General features: G+C 42.8%; 2 protein-coding genes across 4 annotated transcripts in view; both read left to right on the forward strand.

Annotated features, from left to right (window-relative positions):
• Positions 1-11148, forward strand: part of FNDC7 (fibronectin type III domain containing 7) — a 30997-nt gene extending 19849 nt beyond the window's left edge. The window contains exons 10-13 of the mRNA XM_010372947.2: positions 1244-1504; positions 5495-5524; positions 10158-10226; positions 10310-11148. Coding sequence (XP_010371249.2) covers positions 1244-1504; positions 5495-5524; positions 10158-10189 — 323 coding nt within the window. The 3' untranslated portion in view covers positions 10190-10226; positions 10310-11148. The remainder of the gene's footprint in view (positions 1-1243; positions 1505-5494; positions 5525-10157; positions 10227-10309) is intronic.
• A 3555-nt stretch (positions 11149-14703) lies between these two features.
• The window catches only part of STXBP3 (syntaxin binding protein 3), a 62184-nt gene continuing 53886 nt past the window's right edge, over positions 14704-23001 (forward strand). For 2 of the 3 annotated variants that reach the window (XR_004058852.1, XM_010372929.1), the window contains exon 1: positions 14704-14855. Coding sequence is in view for 1 of the 3 variants with exons in the window: in XM_010372929.1 (XP_010371231.1) it covers positions 14807-14855 (49 nt within the window). In the remaining 2 variants the exon portion in view is untranslated. The remainder of the gene's footprint in view (positions 14856-23001) is intronic. The other variant, XM_010372936.2, reaches the window with a different exon arrangement.

Consider the following 23001-nt stretch of genomic DNA (forward strand, 5'->3'; position numbering starts at 1 on the left):
TCGTGATCCACCCGCCTCGGCCTCCCAAAGTGCTGGGATTACAGGCTTGAGCCACCGCGCCCGGCTACAGTAGGATCTTTAACTTAGTTACTAAGGAATCCATTTGGTGCCCTTATTGCCACCTAATGTGTGGCTCGCTCAAGGTATTTAGAAAAGAAAAAAAATACTAATCAGTTACCATGGATGAAGCGTGGACCAGCAAACTTGATCACTGGCATATTGTATAAATGGCTGCACCCAAAGTGTCATGCTACTCAGCTCGGCAAAATTGGTTCTTCAATTAAAGCTGAATGCAATTAATTATATTTAAGTTTAATGCCACCAAAAATCAAATGAAACTAGGGCATTATGAGGGATCTTGACAAAGATTCTGTGCCTTTGACTCACAGTTTGAGTCATGTACAATATGTATCTGCCAATTTTTGGACCTTTCTGATTTAATTGTTCTACATTAAAAATTCATACCTCACACCACCTTCACACATGGATTTCTCTCTCCTTTCTCCCTTTCTTTCTTTTTTCTTTCGTTCTTTCTTCTTTCCTTCCTTCCCTCCCCTTCCTTTCTTCCTTTCTTTCTTTTCTTTCTTTTTTTCTTTTCTTTTCTTTCTTTATTTTTTCCTTTCTTTTCTTTTCCTCTTTCTTTCTTTCTTTCTTTCCTTCTTTCTTTCTTTCTTTCTTTCTTTCTTTCTTTCTTTCTTTCTTTCTTTCTTTCTTCTTTCTTTCTTTCTTTCTTTCTTTCTTTCTTTTTTCTTTCTCTCTTCTTTCTTTCAGGATCTCACTCTGTCACCTAGGCTGGAGTGAGTGCTGTGGCACCCTCATAGCTCACTGCAGCCTTGAACTCCTGGCCTCAAGCCATCCTCCTGCCTCATCCTCCCAAGGGGACCACAGGTGTGCACCACCACAACTGGCTAATTTTTTTTTTTTTTTTTGTAGAGTCAGGGTCTCCCTGTGTTGCCCAGGCTGGTTTCAAACTCCTGGGCTTAAGCGATCCTCCTGCTTTGGCCTCCCAAAGTGCTCAGATTATAGGCATGAGCCATCATGCCTGGCCACCCATGGATTTCTGATTATGTGGCCCACCATGGAAATAACTTGAGTACCCCTTCAAATCTTGCTCTGATCTAACCAGTAATTAATCCTGTTACTTAGAATAGTTTACTTATATTTTTTCCCTGCAGTAATCAAGGCCATTTTTGGATGACGGTGGAATAAAACCAGTGATTTTGTGTTTCTTTTTATTGGTTAGGTGCCTGCTGCCCTTTGGGGGTGAAATTATATAGGCTGGGCTCTAACGGCATCCGGATCTACTGGCAAGCCTCCAGGGGCTCTGCCAGTTACAGCACTGACCTCTACGGCTCCAAAGGCATTTTCACGTGCACCCCGAGTGCTGGCCTCAGTTTCTGTGATGTCACTGAGATACCCTGTGGGGATGTATACACTGTGATGGTCTCACCAGTTGCTGAAACAGGATTGAAGCTTACTTTCTGTCCAAAAAAAATATATTCAGGTAAAGCAAGTTATGACAGTTTATCTAAAACTAACCCTGAACTCAGATCTGTGAATTAAGATGCAATCAAACTTATTTGCTATGTAGGAAGGGCACAGAGGGTATAAAATTTCTTTCTTTCTTTCTTTTTTTTTTTTGTTTGTTTGTTTGTTTTGAGACAGAGTCTCGCTCTGTCACCCAGGCTGGGTGCAATGGCACGATCTTGGCTCACTGCAAAGTCCACCTCCTGGGTTCAAGCGATTCTCCTGCCTCAGCCTCCTGAGTAGCTGCGATTACAGGCACCTACCATCATGCCCGAGTAATTTTTGTATTTTTGTAGAGACGGGGTTTCACCATCTTGCCCAGGCTGGTCTTGAACTCCTGACCTCAGGTGATCCACCCACCTCGGCCTCCCAAAGTCCTGGGATTACAGGCATGAGCCACTATACCCAGCTGAAGGTATAAAATTTCTATACAGCACAGGCAGATTCTGGCTGTGGAAGACCCCAAAATTCTCGGGAATTGTGATATTTTGTTATTATTTAATTTAGAGATTATTTTCCCTGTCCCACACTTCCCCTTCCTAAAAAGGACTAGGTGCTTGCTGCTTAACTAGTAGAGCAAATTTAAGATAATTTTCTGCTTTGAGATTTAGGGATAGATTTTTAACATAGTCTTATTGATAATATTGGAAATTAGGAAACTTGAACTTTTATTTGCACAGACTGAGAATTGTGACTGAGGAAAAATTAGAGGATCAGAAAAAATGAATTTATAAATCACAAGCCAGGCTTGGCAATATGAGTGGGCAGATAGTCTGTGATCACAAAACATGACTGTCAGCAACTACCACCTCACTAGAACTGGCAGGAAAACATTAGCAATTCTCCGCTCTGTGTTCCAGCACCTTCTGCTACCTTGCCCAGGGCACAGTCATACATTTTTCATATATTCCTAGAAGAAAAGAGATGATGAAGCCCTAGAATTTTGCAGATGAACACAGAAAAAAGAGTAAATATTGGCTCACAAACCCTTACTGATAGCCAGAATCTAAAATTTCCAATGATATGTAGGTGACAAGAGGTTCAGGATGGCCCTGGGTGATGGAAGGAGGACAGTTCCTCCCAACGGGCTGTTCTCATTGTCCGTGGCTGTCATGCTCTGATTCCTTGTTTTTCCATTATTTGGTCCACAGGACAAACTGGCCCAAAGCATAGTCCTATGGGAAGGGACAGGAATAGCTTCCTGGAGTAAGGATAAGCTTTTAGGAAGATGAGTCTACAGCTCAATAACAATACTGCATTATAACTGCATAATATTTTATAATTTGCCAACCAGTTTCATATTACAAATATCATTGAATGTTCAAAATATGCTATGCTGTAGTCTCAACATACTTCATTATCTCCACTTTATAAATAAGAAAACTGAAGCTCAGAGACTCCCAAATTTCTATCTACAACTCTTCTCTTCTCCTGACCCCTAAATCCATATTCAAATTTGATACTTCCACCTGCAGGTGCCCAGGCATTTCAAACCCTTCAGGGCCAAAAGGAATTCCTGATCCTCTGCTGTTTCTGATCTTCCTTCCACTGTCCTTGTTTCAGGCACATTAGCTAAAAACCCTGGAGTCAGCTTCTGTCTCCCTCACCCTCCATATCTAAGTAGTCTCGAATTCTTGTCCTGGTCACCTTCACCTTCATAATGGTTCCTAAATCCAGATTCTTCTCTTCATTCCACAGCTACTGCTATGCCTCAGGCCCTCACCACCTCTCCCCTAGACTTCTGCACCAGTCCCATCTGCCTGTTCTCACTCCAGCCTCTGTACTGTTACCAAAGTTGTCATTCCAGGACACTGGTCCAATTGTGTTACTTTTATGCTTCCATATCTTCAAAACTTTTCCATTTCCCCATAAGATAACATTCAATCCTCTGGGCATGGTGTTCACAGTCCCTTATAACCTGTCCCTTGTCTGCTTATACCTGTACTGTTCAATAGAAATTTAATATGAGCCACGTATGAAAAATTTAGTTTTCTAGTAGTCATATTAAAAAAGTAAAAAGAGGCAAAATTAATTTCATAATATATTTTAGTCAACCCAATATATCCAAAATACTATCATTTCAACATCTCATCAATATAAAAATTATTAATAGATATTTTACATATTTTTCATACTGTCTTTGAAATCTGGTGTGTCTTTTGTATTTATAGTACATTTAGTTCCAACTAGCCACTTGTTCAAGAGCTACTTGAGTGTCTACTGTACTGGACAGATACATTGGTTTTTCGTGGGTTTTTTTGTTTGTTTGTTTGTTTGTTTTTTATTGAGACAGGGTCTTGCTTTGTCATCCAGGCTAGAGTTCAGTGGTACAATCACAGCTCACTGCAGCCTTGACCTCCTGGGCTCAAGCGATCCTCCTGCCTCAGGCTCCCAAGTAGCTGGGACTATAGGCATGCCCCATCATGCTTGGCTAATTTTTAAAATTTTTTTATAGAGACAAGGTCTTGCTATGTTTCCCAGGCTGGTCTCGAACTCCTGGGCTTAAGCAATCCTCTCGCCACAGCCTCCCAAAGAGCTGGGATTATAGGCATAAGCCACTGTGCCCGGCCTGAACAGAGAAATTCTAGGCTCATTCCACAACATCCATCCTGAGAGGACTCTATTCTCTAGTCTAGGCATCTGGCATCATTCACGCATGCCCGCTTCTGCCACACACACCTCCTATTCTATGTCCTGTTCTGGAGCTACTGCTGTGCTCTTCTCTTTGCCCGGAATTCCACCCCACCTCCACCAAGAGAATTCTACCAGCCCAATTTTCCTTATCTGTGAAGCCTTCTCCAATTATCATAAGCTGAGTTAGCCCTCTCTCTCCCTCCTTTATCACCCCACAGCACCCTTATCTGTACTGCAACATATTACCGTGAATTGAATGTGTGTTATTTCTCCTAATAAGTGATTATCTATTTGACTCCTAGTACGTAGCACATAACTGTTGCCTGATATATTTTAAATTTAAAAAAGAATGAATCAACGAATTTATGCGCCTGTGATCATACAGCTAAGTGAGTGATGGAAGTCTTTTGTTCTTTCTCCTGCTCCATGCCCACAATTTTACCCTTAGAGAGTCATTCCTCTGAAGGCTGGTTAGCCACGAGAAGTCCTTGTGAGTTAGACCTCAAGCTCTTTGTTGGGATGCCATCTCAAGCCTGCAGCCATTTCAGCTTAGTAACATTAGGTATCTAGACTCAAGTTAGGAAATCCTCCTTTGCTCAGTGTCCCTAGTAAAAGCCATACATTTGGGAGATGTTTTTTTTGTTTTGTTTTGTTTGTTTGCAATATCAGTGATGCTTTATTCTGATAATCAGGACAATATTGTAAATGACAATAACAACGAATATTTATTGAGTGCCATGTGCCAGGCACTGTTCTAAGGAGTTTACACGTATTAACTCAGTCTTTATAACAAACCTATCAGCTTGGCTTTTTTTTTTTTTTTTTTTTTTTGAGATGGAGCCTTGCTCTGTCCCCAGGCTGGAGTGCAATGGCATGATCTCAGCTCACTGCAACCTCCGCCTCCTGGGTTCAAGTGATTCTCCTGCCTCAGCCTCCTGAGTAGCTGGGATTACAGGTGTGCACAACCACCCTGGCTAATTTTTGTATTTTTTGGTAGAGATGGGGTTTCACCATGTTAGCCAGGCTGATCTCGAACTCCTGACCTCAGGTGATCTGCCTGCCTGGGCCTCCCAAAGTGCTGCGATTACAGGTGTGAGCCACTACACCCAGCTGAGCTTGGTATTCTTATTCTTACTGCTTTTCAGATAAATTGAGGCACAGTGAAGTGACTTGCCCAGATCATACTGCTAGTAGTATCTCCTCTTATCATCCAAGTTTGTTCTTGTTCATTTTTTGGTTTACTTTCCTTTTATTCTTTCTTAAGTTAAATCTTCACTATCTTTAATACATAAATGAATAGATTTTATTTTAAATGCTTGTGTTTTTATTACAGTAACTTGCTCTGGAAGTACACTTGGAATGGGTAAGTCATTTTTCTCGTGGATAAAATAGAACAGGATTTTTGTTGCTCCATTTTGGGGTTACTTAATGAAGTCAGCTGACTTTTCAATTAGAAAGCAAATGCTTTCTTTCTTTGATACAAGGGGCTCCTGCTTTCTTATCCCATAACTTTTTCTCCCCATGATAGTGCATCCTCTCAGATTCCACCAGTTGAGATGAATTTCTTTGAATTCTGAAGTCTTTTCAGTATTCTAGGGTCCTACAGGAAAATGTAAATAGTTTTGGGAGGGGCAGCCGCTTTATCCCTCACACTTCAGAAAGTGATTCCCAGCTCAGCTGTACATTGGAGTCACCTGGAGAGCTTAAAATTAACTGATGTCTGGGTTCTGTCCCCAGAAAGTTTGATTTAATGGGTCTAGGGTGAGAGCTGGGAATCAGGAGTTGTAAAAGTTCCTCAGGTGATTCTGAAGTATAGCCAAGGCTAAGAACTGCAACTTTAGAGACATGCTTCTCAAACTTTTTTTTTTTTTTTTTTTTTTTTTTTGAGGCGGAGTCTCGCTCTGTCGCCCGGACTGGAGTGCAGTGGCCGGATCTCAGCTCACTGCAAGCTCCGCCTCCCGGGTTTACGCCATTCTCCTGCCTCATCAGCCTCCCGAGTAGCTGGGACTACAGGCGCCCGCCACCTCGCCCGGCTAGTTTTTGTATTTTTTTTTTTCGTAGAGACGGGGGTTTCACCGTGTTAGCCAGGATGGTCTCGATCTCCTGACCTCGTGATCCGCCCGTCTCGGCCTCCCAAAGTGCTGGGATTACAGGCTTGAGCCACCGCGCCCGGCCACTTCTCAAACTTTATTGTGAGAACACACATCACCTGGGGCCTCGTTAAAGCCAGATTCTGATTTGGTTGGTGTAGGAAGGGTCTGAGATTCTGTATTTCCAAAAGGTCCAGGTGATGCTGGCGATGCCAAGGCTGCTGGTCTGACCACACGTGGAGTAGCCAGGTGTTAGAATCTGTTAATGGCCTGCAGAGAGCTACGATGTTTGCTCCTGGTTTGCATGAGTGGGTATACCCCGTGGAGACAGAGGGTGCTGAAAGGGCAGTTGGAGTAAAGAGAACCCTTACTGCCTCCTCGGTTTTGCTCAGGGATGATCTTGTCTAAGCTATTTCTGTTGCCCCGGCAGAGGTAACTCTTGGCACGGCAGTGGAGATGAGCAAATGTAGCCATGAGTGCTGACCCAGTAAGCAGTGTATGCTGCCTCATGAGGAGTCCTTGCCACAGCCTTTCAGGGGACAGCTTGGTCTGGGGCCTTAGGAAAAAAATCCCCTGGGAATATTATCAATCTCAAACTACAGAACTTCCCTCCCGCCCACCCCTGCCCTGCCCCTCCCCTGCCCTGCCCCTCCCCTGCCCTGCCCCTGCCCTGCCCCTGCCCTGCCCCTGCCCTGCCCCTGCCCTGCCCCTCCCCATTCAGACATGGCTGACTTCGAATGGTATGAGTGTAAGTGAAGTCTTCCTGCTTGTAAACCCCACTGGACAGCCTTCCAATCGGGGCCGGCTCCCCAACCACACCCCCTTCCACCGGCAGGAACTGGGTCTAGAGTCTCCACTCCCTATTCTCTGCCTGGGCTCCCTTCCTCTCCCAGTCTATTGCTTCTCTGAGCACAGCAGAATACACGCTTTTCAATTCCTGTCCCACCTGCAGGTCTGAAATAAGCACAATCCCTATTAATTTTTCAAGAGTTTTTGTTTTCTATGACTACAATAAGGAACAGACTTGGCTTACTGCAAACAAACCGTGAGGACACTTCTAATTATAGGAAAATCTCGCAAAGTACTAGAGACCATAAGCCCTGGTCTTCAGTGAAAGGTACATGGACCTGGGTCTTCATTCTTTAATCTGCATCTCCCTGAGACATAGCGCTGTGGTAGAAGTGTCCTAGGTCCCCAGGGGAGAGGAGTGGTGTGTGATATTTTGGCCTTCCCTATGATTATGTTAAAGGAAGAGTTTCTAATAAAAACAAAAACATAAAAATTTTAAAAAGTATGAAAAGAAAGAGTTTCTATGTGATAACAAAAAACACTAAAGGTGGGGTGGCAAGGAGAGCAAGCATGGTGGCTCATGCCTGTAATCTCAGCACTTTGGGAGGCCAAAGCAGAGGATCACTTGAGCTCAGGAGCTGGAGACCAGCCTGGCCAACAAAACAAGACCTTATCTCTACAAAGTGTAAAAAAATTAGCTAGGCATGGTGGCATGTGCCTGTAGTTCTGCTGTAGTCCCAGCTACTTGGGAGGCTGAGGTGAGAGGATTGCTTGAGCCTGGGAGTTCAAGGCTGCAGTGAGCTATGACAGCACCACTGCACTCCAGCCTGGGTGACAGAGTGAGACACCAGCCTCACCAGAGAGCTTTTAGAAATGTACAGTCTTGGGCCGCATCCTGACCTACTAAATCCCCAGGTGATTCATGCATGTATTCAAGTTTGAGTAGCACTGCTTAGGTACTGCTCTCAAACTTTGCTATGTAATAGAATCTCCTGGACAGTTAATAATGAATGCAGAGGCCCAGGCCCTGGCCCCGTGAAGTGCCTCCATAGTTCCATCAGGTTCCCAAGTGATTTTGATACATGTGAAGTTTGAGGAGCACTGCTTTAGGTCACTAATCTTCTCTTTTCTGACCATCTAGGCTTCAGCTTACCTTCACCGTTCCCTTCCTTAGCCAGGGCTCAGTCTTCAGTCTGAAATCTGCCACTCTCTTGAAGTAGACACTTGTAGAAATCCTGTAGGAGTCAGGCACAGTGTCACACACCTGTAGTCCCAGCTACTTGGGAGGCTGAGGTAGAGAATCACTTGAGCCCAGGAGTTTGAGGCCAACCTTGGCAACATAGTGAGAACCTCTCTGAACCCTTTTTCAGAGAGATGCCCTCAACCCCATCTCTCTGAAAAAAAAAAAAAAAAAAAAAAAAATCCTGCAAGGCCCTCAAAAAACAAGAGTAAACCAGATTATCTGAGGGTTTCTAAGGTCATATAGAAGTCATTATATCTAGGGGGAAATTCTAAATTGCTATCTTCAATTTCAGCATTTCCCCTCCCCAAACACAGGGCAAGTCCAATCAGGTCCCTGGGCTGACACTGGAGCCTCTGGATATGCTAAGGGGAGCCATGGGTATCTTGCTGGTCTAAGACTTTGGGTTTTCTTTGACTCTTGGAGTATCCTAAAGCTTTTCAAACTTTTTTTTTTTGAGACGGAGTTTTGCTCTGTCATCCAGGCTGGAGTGCATTGGTGCAATCTCGACTCACTGCAACCTCCACCTCTGGGGTTTAAGTGATTCTTGCGCCTCAGCCACTTGAGTAGCTGGGATTACAGATGAGCGCCACCACACCTGGCTATTTTTTGTATGTTTAGCAGAGATGGGGTTTCACCATATTGGCCAGGCTGGTCTCGAACTCCTAGACTCATGTGATCCACCTGCCTTGGCTTCCTGAAGTGTTGGGATTACAGGCGTGAGCCACTGCACCGGCCATAAACAGACTTTTTAAGAGAGATCTGGATTCAAATCCTGCCACCATCACTTGCTCTTAGTCAAGTTGTGTAAATTCTCTCTAAGCCTAGGTTTCCTCATCTGAAAATTAGAGTAAAAAATACTCCCTCATAAAAGAACATAAGGATTAAATGAAAATGTAAATTATTGGACACAACAATAGGCTCATAACAACTACTTAATAAATGGTAGTTGTTAATTCATATTCAGTTTAAGCTCATATCACGTTCTACTATGTACCAATTATTAACATTTTAATGTGCTACTTCTAAGATATTTGCATTTTAACCTTGGTCCTCATAATACACTTCCTCATTGATTCTCTAACTGTGGTCCTGGGACCAAAAGCATCAGCATCAGCTGGGAACCTCTTAGAAATGCAATTTCTCAGGCTCTTCCACAGACCTATTGAATCAGAAATTCTGGGACTAAGGCCCAGCCTTCTTTGTTTTAACAAGCCCTCAAAGTGCTTCTGATGCATGCTAAAGTACGAAAAGCATGGCTTTAATTCAAGAAAGCTATTTCGATGCTGGAAATTTGATGCAATTTGGAAGAGAAAGGAAAAAAAAACGATTTGAGGTGATAGGGGGCTCTAACAAGAGGTAGATAGATGGGAGGGGTTTGTGCCTGACATCACCATGAGCAGGGGCTGGGGGCATTCCTTCATCTTTAGGACTCAACATGTTTCAGTGTCACCTGCACATCCTGGGCAACTTTGAGGAAGTTTCCTGTCTGTGACACGTTCAGCAGCTAAACAGGTTTATGTTCTCCGTATAAAACTCCCTGAGTCATTAAAACTTTGGAGTTCCCTGAGGAGCACAGCAAGTTGGCCTGGGGGTGGAAAGGAAAGTTCTTTTATTTTGAACCAGCAGTCTGGGATTAAAGAGGCTCTGGGAGGGTTCATTTGGTGAAGCAGGAGAGAGATTGCTCTGATTAGAAACTGCTGATCAGTTTGAACACTTTGTCAGTTGTCATAGTTTCAAGTTTACTTGCTGTGAAGTGCTGCAAAAATAGTATTTCAAATCAAAATACACATAAAATCTCAGACACTGGTGCTTTTTAAGAAAATGTCTGCATATTGAATGCATCTTTTACTGCTTTCCTTCCTTACCCTTCTCAGTGATTTATAGAGGGAAGAGAAATGAAGAATGACAAAGTGAGCCCCAGATAAAAACAAAAATTTGACCAAGTGAGTAATGTAAATTGATTTTGTGTGATTTTATGGCAAAGTTTTTTGTCTTTGTTTAAAATGTTTTCCCATTTGTCTTGCAGAGTTGTCTGATTTGTTAGTGATTAGAGATGGAAAAGATCTACTAGCATATAGAATAAAATAATGCCTCTAGGCTAGGAAAAGCTCCTTTGGCCTTTAGAAGAACAACTCTGGCTCTGCCTCTTAAGGGCAAGGTCAGGTGTGTCCTCACCTGCACAGCAGTTGGAGATCTTCTATGTGAGGACTCTGGAGAGAAATGGATCCAGAAATCCCCTGGATGGCTGCCAGTGTGAGTCAGCAAGCTGTGAGAACCCTGGAAACACGAAAGGTCTGCTTAGCAGAAATTCTTTCTTGCGATTTCACATCCAGACACACCACAGACTTCAACACATCCACTTCATGAGTGTTTTATTGACAACAGCACTTGCCTGCAGCCCCCTCAGGGGCTGGAAATGTTCACTCCCAGAAAGTCAAGCCACCCACATGCAGACAGCACTTATCCCAAGACAAACCTCCAGCAGGACTTCAGTATAGGTTGGAAAGCAGTAGCTGCCAGGGCAACCTGAGATAACAAACGCCCTCATCGCAAGTTAGGAGCAAAGCTGAGCTGCTTGCAGGGTTTGCTGAGCCAAAGCATCAGGTGATGTGACATCCATGGGAGCATCTGGGAAAGCAGAGCTGCCAGCCTGTTGCTAGAAGGATTGCAGTTATGCTTTTTGCATGACTGAAGATGTCAAATGGAGAGCCTCAAACTGTGGCCCACTGACACACAGGCATCTTTTGGCGGGGAGGACCATCAACTTTATTGGTCATATCTCCCACTCATACTGTAATTACTTTTTTCATCTTTGGAGGGGGAAGGCTATGAAATATAACATAAATCTCTCATACCTAAAAAAAAGTTTGTCCTTCAAATATCAGTAACCTAATTTAAAAAGTGTAAGTAGACTTGTATAATACACACACGCACATGCACACACACAGTTACAGTGTTTGCTCCCCAAACACATGGCTATGGAGCCAAGAATGTCTGTAGTTAGGAACAACCATAAAACTCCGCCCAGGGGGAATTGGACCATGGAATTAGGCTTGAATTAAGCATGGAAGAAAGAACAAACTTCCCTTTCTATTCTCTCAACTTCCTATCAATGTGCGCTGCAAGAGAGAAGTGATTTGCTTTCTCTATGAGACTGATCAGAAATATGTAATGTGTCACTAATAAGAGATTTCCCCAGAACATCTGTACATGAATGGAGACAAGCCAAAGGCATAGATCTCTAAAAAATGGAGTTGGAAGCATCAGAGAGCACACCTAATACTGTACAAATACCAAGGCACAGAAAGTGAAATAGCCATCTGCCTAGCTAGGCACCTAAGGCTGAACTGTTTTGGTCAGAATGTCATAGAAGAAAATGTGATCCCCAGTGGGTAAAGATAAAAATCAGTTTATTTAACGTGTATATAGCACAAACTACCGGCTTGTAAGTGCTCTCCATATACTCATTTTATTCTCATAACAACCCTACAAGCTAAGTAATAACATTATCTCCTTATACAGGTAGGGAAAAAGAAAGAGGCCCAGAAAGGTCAAGTAGCCCACCCATGTTCACACAGCTAATCAGTTCAAACACAAAGTTTCAGGGAGAGACATAAGTAGCATTGATTAGACCTGCTAATTCATGCTATCTTTTAGTTAAAATTTTAATTCTAATTATTATGGGTACATAATAGTTGTAAATATTTATGGGGGTATATGTGACATTTTGATACAGGTATACAATGTGTAATGATCAAATCAGGGTAATTGGGGTATCCTCAATTACCTCAAGCATTTAACATATCTTTATGTTAGGTACCCATGATATCTTTATGGAAAATATTTCTCTAGATTATTATGAATTAGTGATTGATTATTAGAAGAGATCTGGGAATAGGATAGTGAGTGATCTGCCCTAACTCAAGTGCTTGTACATTCAACCCTCAGTTATTTTGGCAATTTACCTGCTCTGAATTATACAAAGCAGCTTTTCATCCCTGGCCAGTGTTAGCAGATTTTGCCTTCCATTCTGATGTGTCATGTTTAGGGAATCCAAATTCATTTTTCAATTTGTTTAGGCAAGCAAACTAGAGGAGACGTAGAGAAACAGCTTAGCGAGCTTATGCAAAACTAGGGGAGCATGGGAGAACAGGCAATTTGGTACACTAGAAAGAGCAATGACCTTGGAGCCAAATGGATCCAGATCCTAGCTCATTTTGAGATTTTTCATGATTTATTTAACCTCCCTGAAACTCAGTTTTCTCATCTGTAAAATGGCAATAGTCATCTTGCTGGGCTGTTGCGAGGTTTGAGATAATATATTCATATTCAGCACACAGGTGCAATGAAACTGAGGTGTTTGAGGTCACACTGCTAGTAAGAGGCAGAGCCAGAATTTGTAGGATGTAAACCTATGCCTACGTGCAGTTAAGGCTCATCCTTGCTCCACTATTCCGCAATGCCAACAAGGACTCTGGCCTTCAGGAGCATGAGCCACAACGGCACCACATGTGACCAGAGTCAAACTTCCAACCCAGAGGAACCTTGTGTTATTCCTTGGCACCTGGTCATTCTCCTGAAGGGTAAGAGATGGAGGCACCTCACCCATCTCACTCTTCCCTCTTGGTTTGGCTCTTCAGAGTGAGGGGCTTCACCTCAGAAGGGTGAATCTTCCCTGGCACGTATTTTTCTTATGGACTGGGGCTTCGCCCTGCTAAACTAAGCAGAACCTAACTTAAAATGAAAAGGGAGAGGGAAATCATGTGCATTTGTTTAAAAAATTGAGCAACTGAATCAATTTAGAGTAGGTTTAAAGGAGGTCAGGTCTCCAGCTTCCATTCTCATATAAGCCCTGAACAGAAAAACCACTCACGCTATAGGTTGTGCCAGAACCCATTTTATGGCCATTTTAAATTTTAGAGACAGGGTCTCACTCTGTTGCCCAGGCTGGAGTACAGTTGCATGATCATAGCTCACTGCAGCCTGGAACTCTTGGGCTCAAGCAGTCATCCTGCCTCAGCCTCGCAAGTAGCTATGACTCCTCAGCTTGCAGGTATCATGTGCCATCATGCCCTGCAAACTTTTTTATTAATTTTGTGTGTGTGTGTGGAGACAGCAGTCTTGCTATGTTACCCAGGCTGGTCTTAAACTCCTGGCCTCTATCAATCATCCTGCCTAGGCCTCCCAAAAGTGCTGGGATTACAGCTGTGAGCCACCATGCCCAGCCTGTTCTTAATTCTTCATTCTCCTTTTCTCTCCTAAAAATCGCAGGTTATCCCACAGACTACTCTATTGCTTTCCATGTAGCCCAAGCCTGATCTTTGTTCCCACTCCACCACCAAGGGCATCCGTGGCAAGTTACTTAACTTCACCAAGCCTCAGTTTCCTTGTTGTTAGGGTTGCTTTGAGGATCAGTGAGGTAATCTGCTTAGCATGGTGCCTGGCATATGGTAAGTAAGCACTCAGTAAATATTAGACATTAGTAGTAGTAGTAGTATTTAACCACTTCTACTTCCCTGTGTGACCAGTTTGAATCTTTACAGCCACTAGTTCTTTGCAAATCCTTTTCGGAAAGCATACTTTCTGCCAGTGTCATGATGGTTATCTCACAGTTAGGGCTCTTAGCAACTAAACTGATCTAATTTACGTTTGATGACTTTGATTTAAAGTCCCAAAAGAACCATGTCAGTAAACAGATTTCTGCCTAAACTTTGAGCTCAGATCTTCTCCTCTGTGAATCAACTTTCAATGATAATTTTTGATTCTGAAGCATTAACAGGCCCTCCCTACATTTGTTGCACAAATTTGTTAATAAATGATTATTGTTTTGTTGGTTCATTTATGTATATCTTATCATTAAGGCATTCAATTTTTAAACCCAGGTTTAACTATCTGCAGCATTCCAGGAATTGTGCTCTTTAATTAGACTATAAATTCTTCAGGGGGAAGAGTCGGTCTCTCGTTTCTTTGACTTTCCCAAAAGTCCAGCACAGTTCTTGGCACACTGGAGGGTACCTCACAGTTCTACGCAATTACTGTGTCCTTGAAAAATGAATAAAATAAACTTTTGGGGACAGTACATTTTCCATTAGGTAGTTGGGCTGGCTACTAAGTGAAGTCTATTATGAATCGCCTCTCGAAGTGAAGGGTTCTTCTGTAAAGGGGAGGATCCTCCAGTCTTCGTGTATGTGTGAACTTGGAATTTCATAGACAGCCTTGGCTCACTATCGGTTTGGCACTTCGCCTTCCTAGGCCACAGGACGTCGAACCGCAGGCGACAGCCGCCTCCCGCGAGGGGGCGCCCGACTTTCCCCGGAGCTTCCACCCATACTACGCAGCCTCCGTCCGGCAGTGGGCGGAAATTTCCTTGCTGACGCGCGTGACGTCACCGGAGGGCGAGGTCTGCAAGAGGGGGGTGGGGCCTTCCCCTGCAGCGAGGGGCGGGGCCATCCCAACGCCGCTTCTGCGGCCAAAGTAGGTTGGGAGTGGAAGGTGGTGTCTGCTGTTCCGCAGTGTCGGGAAGATGGCGCCGCCAGTGGCAGAGAAGGGGCTAAAGAGCGTCGTGTGGCAGAGTGAGTGCGGTGGGGCAGGGGTTGAGAGAGGGAAGGCCGGGAGGCTGCCGTGCAGGGCCTCGTTTTGCAGCCCCAACCCAGCGGTCTGTTGAGTCGCCGCCGCGAGCACTTGTTGCTTTGGGACCTGTGTCTGCTTTCCTGCCCTGGCCTGTTCCTTGCCAGCACCAGGGATGGGCGGGGTGCGACGAGACGCGGCCTTCTCGTTGGCGTCGGGCACCCACTTGCCTCGGCTGCGCTCCTGGCCGCGAAGCTCCGCCCGGGGTGAGCTGCCCTGGCCCGGCTTTCCCTCCCGCGGGGCCCGCGCCTGTCCTCGGCCGCGCTCTCTACTCATCTCCGCTCTTGTCCGCTCTCCACCAGTTGGGGATGTCTCTCCATCCGAGACAATTCGGGCGCTGTTTATTCCGCCCCCATCTCCACCCCACACTGGAGTTTGCAAGGACTGTTTATTCTGCTTATTCGTGTTAGTATCAACCCGTGCTTTTAAAAAAAAAACCCTCACTGTTTAACAGACTCCTCTTCCCCTATTCCGAGAGGAGCCTACTTTCTGAAAAGTTCTTGAGAAGGGGCCATTGGAATGACCGGGTGTCCAGCCGTGACATCTTCCTGCATAGCCCGGGCTAGAGCCGCCGCTCTTATTGGTTACTGATGTTCTGCGGTGTCATCCACAACTTTCATAAACATCGCTCCAAACCTAGGTCTGGCAGGTTAGAGAAAGAATGAAACCACCCAACAGGAATAACCATCATTGTCTGGCATTTCTGAGTTCAAAATAATTATGGCCTAGTAGTGGAAAGGGAATAGCATCTAAGTATTTCTTAGTCCAACTTGTTGAACAAAAAACAGAAATGATTTAGCAGAATTCTGGGAGTTCCTTGTCTAAAATTAAAAATCCAAATCAGTAACTGGGATAGTGCTTAACATATAGCAGGCACTAAGCAAATGTATAAATAGGTGAAAAATATGAAATTATCTTTTAAAAGATTAATTTTAAGGTTGGCGTTTGCTTTTTCAAGATTTACATGGCTGACTTTTTAAAATTTGGGGATGTTTTAAAACAGTGGTATTTAAATACATTTATGTGAAAATGGGTAACAAATTGTGTTGTATAAATAATTTCCAGATATATGTTATTAACATCAGCTTGTATGTATTTAAGCCAGTTCTTTACATATTGAATCATAAGCTTTTTCCCTTTTTCACGTTTTCCTTCTGATCCTCATATAAAGACATTGTTTTTATTATCTGTCATTCTGTGACTTCCTTTTTTAAATCAACTGACATTGACTCAACATTTTTCTTGCTGCTGCTTCACAATCTTCGTAATTAACATTTTAAATTACTTTTTAATACCTTGAGGTGGCAAAAAATTTTGATAGCAGAAAAGAAAAGAAAAAATTATGGCTAGGTGCAGTGGCTCACGCCCGTAATCCCAGCACTTTGGGAGGCCAGGGCAAGAGGATCGCCTGAGCTTAGGAGTTCAAGACCAGCCTGGGCAACAGACTGAGACCATGTCTTAAAAAAAAAAAAAAAAAAAAAAAAAATTAGATTTAAAAAATGTTACATAAAAACAAAATTAATCTTCCTCCCAACCAGACCCGTAGCCTTCCTCTCCAGAGACACTCTTAGGTTTCTTATAAATCCTTCCACAAGTTTTTTAATGCAATTACAAGCATGCATAGAATCATATGTTTTTGTTTTACTCAGTTATCTTTGTTTTATGTCTTTTTTCATTCTGGTTGCTTTCTCTTTTATTTTGTTGGGCAAAATTTTCTTTTTTTAATTTTTGGATATTTACACAGTCATTTATTTAAATCAGTGTTAATATATTGAGTATGTACTCTGTTCTTTGATTTCCTAGAATTGACAATTGAGTGGGAGAAGATAGGTGCACAAGTACTTAATGACTGCTGTATTAGCAGTATGAAATTTTGGAAGAAGGAATTATTTCCTCTGTGGGAGGAGGTCAGGGAAGGCTCAAGAGGAAGTGACATATAAGATGTTTCTTGAAAGATAGTAGGATTTTGACAGGCAGAGGGAAATAAACCTATGTCAGACCCCAAAGGTGACAAAGTAAGTGGTTGATTATGGAAGAGGGAACAATTCCTTTTGATCGAGTACAGGGTATTCATTGCAAGGGATAGGGGGACATAGACCAAAAAGTAGTTTGGAGCCAGATTGTGAAGGGCCTGGTTGCTGTATTATGTAGACATTCTGTAGGCAGTGGGAAACCATTAAAAATGGTATTTTCTCCTTCTTTTTCAAAGAGCAGTCACTAGCATTTTTGGCATTCTATTAAACAGTGCTGAGAGGATGCGATTTTCTTGTTCCTATTTTGAAGATAAATTACTCTAAGATTTAATTAAGTGTAATGTTAGTGTGAAGTGCACTAATGATAAGTGCACAGCTGGATGAGTTTTTTACCCATGTAACTACCATCCAGATCACAATAAAAGAATGTTTCCAAGCACCCTATGGCCTTTCCCAGTTCAAGCTCTACCCTCTCCCCTAGAGTAACCAGTATTCTGACTTATATCACCACCAAATAATTTTATAATGGTGCCTTTTTACCCTTACACTATTATGTTTACGAGAAATCCTCCATGCCCTTTGTTGTAGTGTTTTCTTCAATAATAAATATTGAATTGTGTGCACCTGTAGTCCCAACTCTTTGGGAGGCTGAGGTAGGAGGATCGCTTGAACTTGGGAGGTGGAGGTTGCAGTGAGCCAAGATTGCACCACTGCGCTCCAGCCTGGGCCACAGAGTGAGACCCTGTCTCAAAAAACAAGAATAAGTCTTCAATTTACTACATTTCTACCTAGAAATAATTGCTTTAGTATTTACTTTTGTATCTATTTAGTTGGTTATACAGTAGTCCTTAGTTTTTTGTGTATGTGTTTTTTGTTTTGTTTTGTTTTTGAGATGGAGTCTTGCTCTGTTGCCAGGCTAGAGTGGAATGGCGTGATCTCTGCTCACTGAGGGAGGAGAATGAGCGATTCTCCTCCCTCAGCCTCCCGAGTAGCTGAGATTACAGGCATGTGCCACCACGCCCAGCACATTTTTGTATTTTTAGTAGAGACGAGGTTTCACCACGTTGGCCAGGGTGGTCTCGATCTCTTGACCTTCGTGATCCACCAGCCTCAGCCTCCCAAAGTGCTGGGATTACAGGTGTGAGCCACCGCGCCCGGCCAGTCCTTAGTTTTTATATATTCTGCTTTCATACAATTTTTGATCATTATATCTTGAAAGCTCCTGGGTGGTCTTTCCCATTCACAGTTCAGTCTGTTTTTGTTCAGCTGATTTGTGATGATTATTGCTTTGGTTTCCTGCCCCAGGCCCCTGGGTTTGCTTTTATAAAGATTCGTATCTGTTCACTGAATAATCTGGGCCAGAGGCAGAATCTGTTGGAATCATAATTAGGAATTTAATAACATGTTTTAGTTTTCTTTTCTTTTTCTTTTTTTTTTTTTTTTTTTTTTTTTGAGACAGAGTCTCTCTCTGTTGCCAGGCTGGAGTGCAGTGGCGTGGTGTAGGCTCACTGCAACTTCTTCCCTGGTTCAAGCAATTCTCCTGCCTCAGCCTCCCGAGTAGCTGGGATTACAGGCACATGGTACCACACCCAGCTAAGTTTTGTATTTTTAGTAGAGATGGGGTTTCACCGTGTTGGCCAGGATGGCCTTGATCTCTTGACTTCATGATCTGCCCACCTTGGCCTCCCAAAGTGCAGGGATTACAGGCATGAGCCACTGCATGTGGCCTTTTTTTTTTTTCTTTTTTTGAGATGGATTACTCGCTCTGTTCCCCAGGCTGGAGTGCAATGGCCTGATCTCTGCTCACTGCAACCTCTGCCTCCTGGGTTCAAGTGATTCCTCTGCCTCAGCCTCCTGAGTAGCTGGGATTACAGGCACATGCTACCACGCCCAGCTAAGTTTTGTATTTTTAGTAGAGATGGGGTTTCACCGTGTTGGCCAGGATGGTCTTGATCTCCTGACTTCATGATCTGCCCACCTTGGCCTCCCAAAGTGCAGGGATTACAGGCATGAGCCACTGCATGTGGCCTCTTTTTTTTCTCTCTTTTTGAGGTGGAGTCTCGCTTTGTTGCCCAGGCTGGAGTGCAATGGCTTGATCTCTGCTCACTGCAACCGCTGCCTCCTGGGTTCAAGTGGTTCTCCTGCGTCAGCGTCCCAAGTAGCTGGGACTACAGGTGAGCGCCACCACACTTGGCTAATTTTTGTATTATTAGTAGAGACAGGGTTTCACCATGTTGGTCAGGCTGGTCTCGAACTCCTGACCTCATGATCTGCCCGCCTTGGCCTCGCAAAATGCTGGGATTACAGGCGTGAGCCACCGTGCCCGGCCATGTTTTAGTTTTCTGAGAATATAATTTCCCTTATGGCCTATAAATCTGATTTTTTTACTTTTGCTATTTGATTTTCAAAAACATTGTTATGATACACTATAGAAGCTTGGTTTATTATTTCTCCATACTGAAATAATCATTGTAAGACTTGATTTCTAGTCCAGGTTATACTTCTGTTTCCTAACTTAAACCATGAGGAGTTTGGACTACATTTTCTTTAACATGTTTTTTTCAGCTTGAATTCTCCGTGATTCCATTTTTTAGATCTTCACTTTGTTATATTTTCTTTATTTCTGCTTGCATTCCTGGTAGTTTTCTCTGATGCCATAGTTTTCTTTTATGTTGTTTTGTTTGGGACATAAATATTTACTATTAGATTTTCATTTAAGGCTTTTTGCCTGACATCTTTTTTTTTTTTTTAATTGTGCTTTCTTGCTCCTCTTTTATATACTTAGGCATGATCTTAGTCCATCTCCAGCAAATTTTAAAACTCATATATATTAAAGATCTAAAATATAAAAAGTAAGGCAATAAAATGTGGAGCAAATATAGGATAGTATGGGTTAGACTTTAAAAAAGTAACTGGTAACTCAGATGCCATAGAAAAGATTATATAAAAATTGTAAGCCAGGTACTATGGCTCATGCCTGTAATCCTAGCACTTTGAGAGTCCAAGGTGGGATGATCTCTCGAGCCCTGGAGTTCGAGACCAACATGGGCAACAAAATGAGACCCCATCTCTACAAAAAATTTTAAAATTAACCATGTTTGGTGACTTTCACCTGTGTTCCCAGCTACATGGGAGGCTGAGGCAGGAGGATCCCTTCAGCCCAGGAGGCTGAGGCTGCAGTGGACATTGATTGTGCCACTGCACTCCAGCCTGGGTGACAGAGCAAGACCCTGACTCTGAATAAATAAATAGCTAGCATAAGCCCGGGCACAGTGGCTCATGCCTGTAATTGCAGCGCTTTGGGAGGCCAAAGCAGGTGGATCGCTTGAGCTCAGGAGTTCGAGACCAGCCTGAGCAACATGGTGAAACTCCATCTCTATCAAAAATACAAAAGTTAGCCAGGTGTGGTAACGCATGCCTGTGGTCCCAGCTACTTAGGAGGCTGAAGTGGGAGGATCGCTGGAGCCTGGGAAGTTGAGGCTGCAGTGAGCAGTGATCATGCCACTCACTTCAGCCTGGATGACAGAGCATGACAGTCTCAAAAAACAAAAACAAACTAAAGTTATTATCTGGGTAGCATTTGGACTAGTGGAAGATTGATTTAGAGATTAGGTAGAAGCCAGTCAGTGGAGTATGTTAAATAGTATAGTTTAGATTTTATTCTGTAAGCAAGAGTGAGCATTTGAGGGAATTTCGAGGTGTGTATTAATATAATCAAACAGTTGTATTTCAGGAGGGTGACTCTGACAGCAGAGTGAAGAATGGATTGAAATAGCAAAGGTGTTGGAGGTGGAAAGCAGGAAATCCAGATAGGATTCTTTTGCAATACTTCAGTGAGAGTGAAGAATCAAGTTGATGCTGGGTGACAGTGGTAATGAAAAATAACAGCTACCAGAGAGAACAATCAATATGCCTAATAGGTGGGTGTAGGGAAAGGAGGAAACAGACAAAGACAATGACTAAGAAAATGACAATAATACTTAGAGAAATAAGTCTAAAGTAGTTTTCAGGGTGCTGTAATCTCACCTTGAGACGTGTAGCTGCTTGTATCTGTATTGTATAATCAAATGATGTTCAGAGAGAGAAGGGCTGTAAGATTGTCAAAAATTGAAAGACTAATATGATAGATGAAACTTGGATGATGAATATGGTCTGAGGAGACCAGCCACAGGAGCAAATTCTCTTACCTTTGCTCTGAGAACAAGCAGAGCAAAGGTAAGAGAATTGAGTCTTGAGGTATATCCATATTTAGGATGCTAGAGAAAGGGATATAAGGTCAAATGATTTTCATTAGTATTTAGAGGAAATGCCTCCTTAGTTCTATAGTATTTGTCGATATGATTTGCTTTGACTCCTCTCTAAACATATCTACCTGTGACTGTGTCACTTTTCATGGATGCCGTTACTGTCTCCATAAAACTAGTTATTTCTTTAAGGCAATAACACTGACTCTTTAGGTATCTTCAGATTCTTTTTTTTTTTTTTTTCCTCTGGCAGACACAGATAGATCTAAGTATCTTCAGATTCCAAGACAGTTCTATCACTAGAAATTTAAAGCAAGCTACATATGTAATTTTAAATTTTCTAGTAGTCACATAAAAAGGTAAAAAGAAAGGGCCGGGCGCGGTGGCTCAAGCCTGTAATCCCAGCACTTTGGGAGGCCGAGACGGGTGGATCACGAGGTCAGGAGATCGAGACCATCCTGGCTAACACTGTGAAACCTCGTCTCTACTAAAAAATACAAAAAACTAGCCGGGCGAGGTGGTGGGCGCCTGTAGTCCCAGCTACTCAGGAGGCTGAGGCAGGAGAATGGCGTGAACCCGGGAGGCGGAGCTTGCAGTGAGCTGAGATCCGGCCACTGCACTCCAGCCCCGGCGACAGAGTGAGACTCCGTCTCAAAAAAAAGGTAAAAAGAAAAAAGTCAAATTAATATATTATATTTGACCTAGTAAGTTTTTTACATTCCTTTTTTTGTACTAAGGTTTTTGAAGTCTCATGTGTATTCTATACTTACAGGATATCTCAGTTCAGACTAGCTGCATTTCAGGTGCTCAGTAGCCAGATGTGTCTGGTTTCCACCATCTAGGACAATGCAGTTCTAAGGTTTCAAAGACTATAATGAGAAGACTTGTGTTTAGGGAGCTTTTCTCCAATCTACTCTATCATACATCCATGAGCATTCATTTCTTAAGAGAAAGACAGAAATAAATCTGATAAAAACAAGCAAATGTCTTCAATTTTCAGCTTGTTTGAGGTGTAAAGAACGAAGCAAGCTTTGAAAGGAAAAGCAGCATAATATTTCTGTATCTGAGCTCTACCTGAGAAAATCCTTTATTTTTGCCTGTAGGGTTTTAGAAGCCAGTGCTTTTGGCTTAAATTATGGTTAAATATTTCAGACTTTCACCATAATTCTCATATAACACTATAATCCTCCTAGCAGACAATATATAATTATCTCAGTTGATATTTCTTAACACTTTCAAATCTTCCCAGTCACAATAAAACCTTCCAGATCACAATTCTGAAAATGACTATAAATAACTGAATTGCTTTTACTAACATTTCTGAAACCAAATATATGTTTTGTTCCCCCCTCACACCAACCAGTTCTCCATCCACCTCTGGACCCCAACTGTATTAGTGTCAGAATTGAAATGAATTGTAGGATATCCAGTTAGTTAGGAACTAGTTAGCTAGGAACACTACTAGTTAGTGTCAGACTCCGCAGGTTTAAGGGCTCAGTCTCACAATAGTGCCTTCACTTCAAATGCCAGTACCAAGTCCCTAGACCTACACTTCCGTCTGGCTTGGCTACAAAGTCAGGAATTCCCACAATCCCCCTTCCCTTTCAGGTTCATTAATTTGCTAGAATGGCTCACAGAACTTCAGAAAACACTTTACTTACTACCAGTTTATTACAAAAGATATAAATGAACAGCCAGGTGGAGACGTACATAGGGTAAGGTCCAAAAAGGTCCTAAGCATAGGTGCTTCTATCCACATGGAGTTGGGTGTCTCACCCTCCTGGCACATGGTTTGTTTACCACCTTGGAAGCTCTCCAAACTCTCAAGGGATTTTTATGGAGGCTTCATTATATAAGCATGACTGATTGAATCA

This window comes from Rhinopithecus roxellana, chromosome 8 (genome assembly GCF_007565055.1).
Source record: "Rhinopithecus roxellana isolate Shanxi Qingling chromosome 8, ASM756505v1, whole genome shotgun sequence".
Lineage (NCBI taxonomy): Eukaryota > Metazoa > Chordata > Mammalia > Primates > Cercopithecidae > Rhinopithecus > Rhinopithecus roxellana.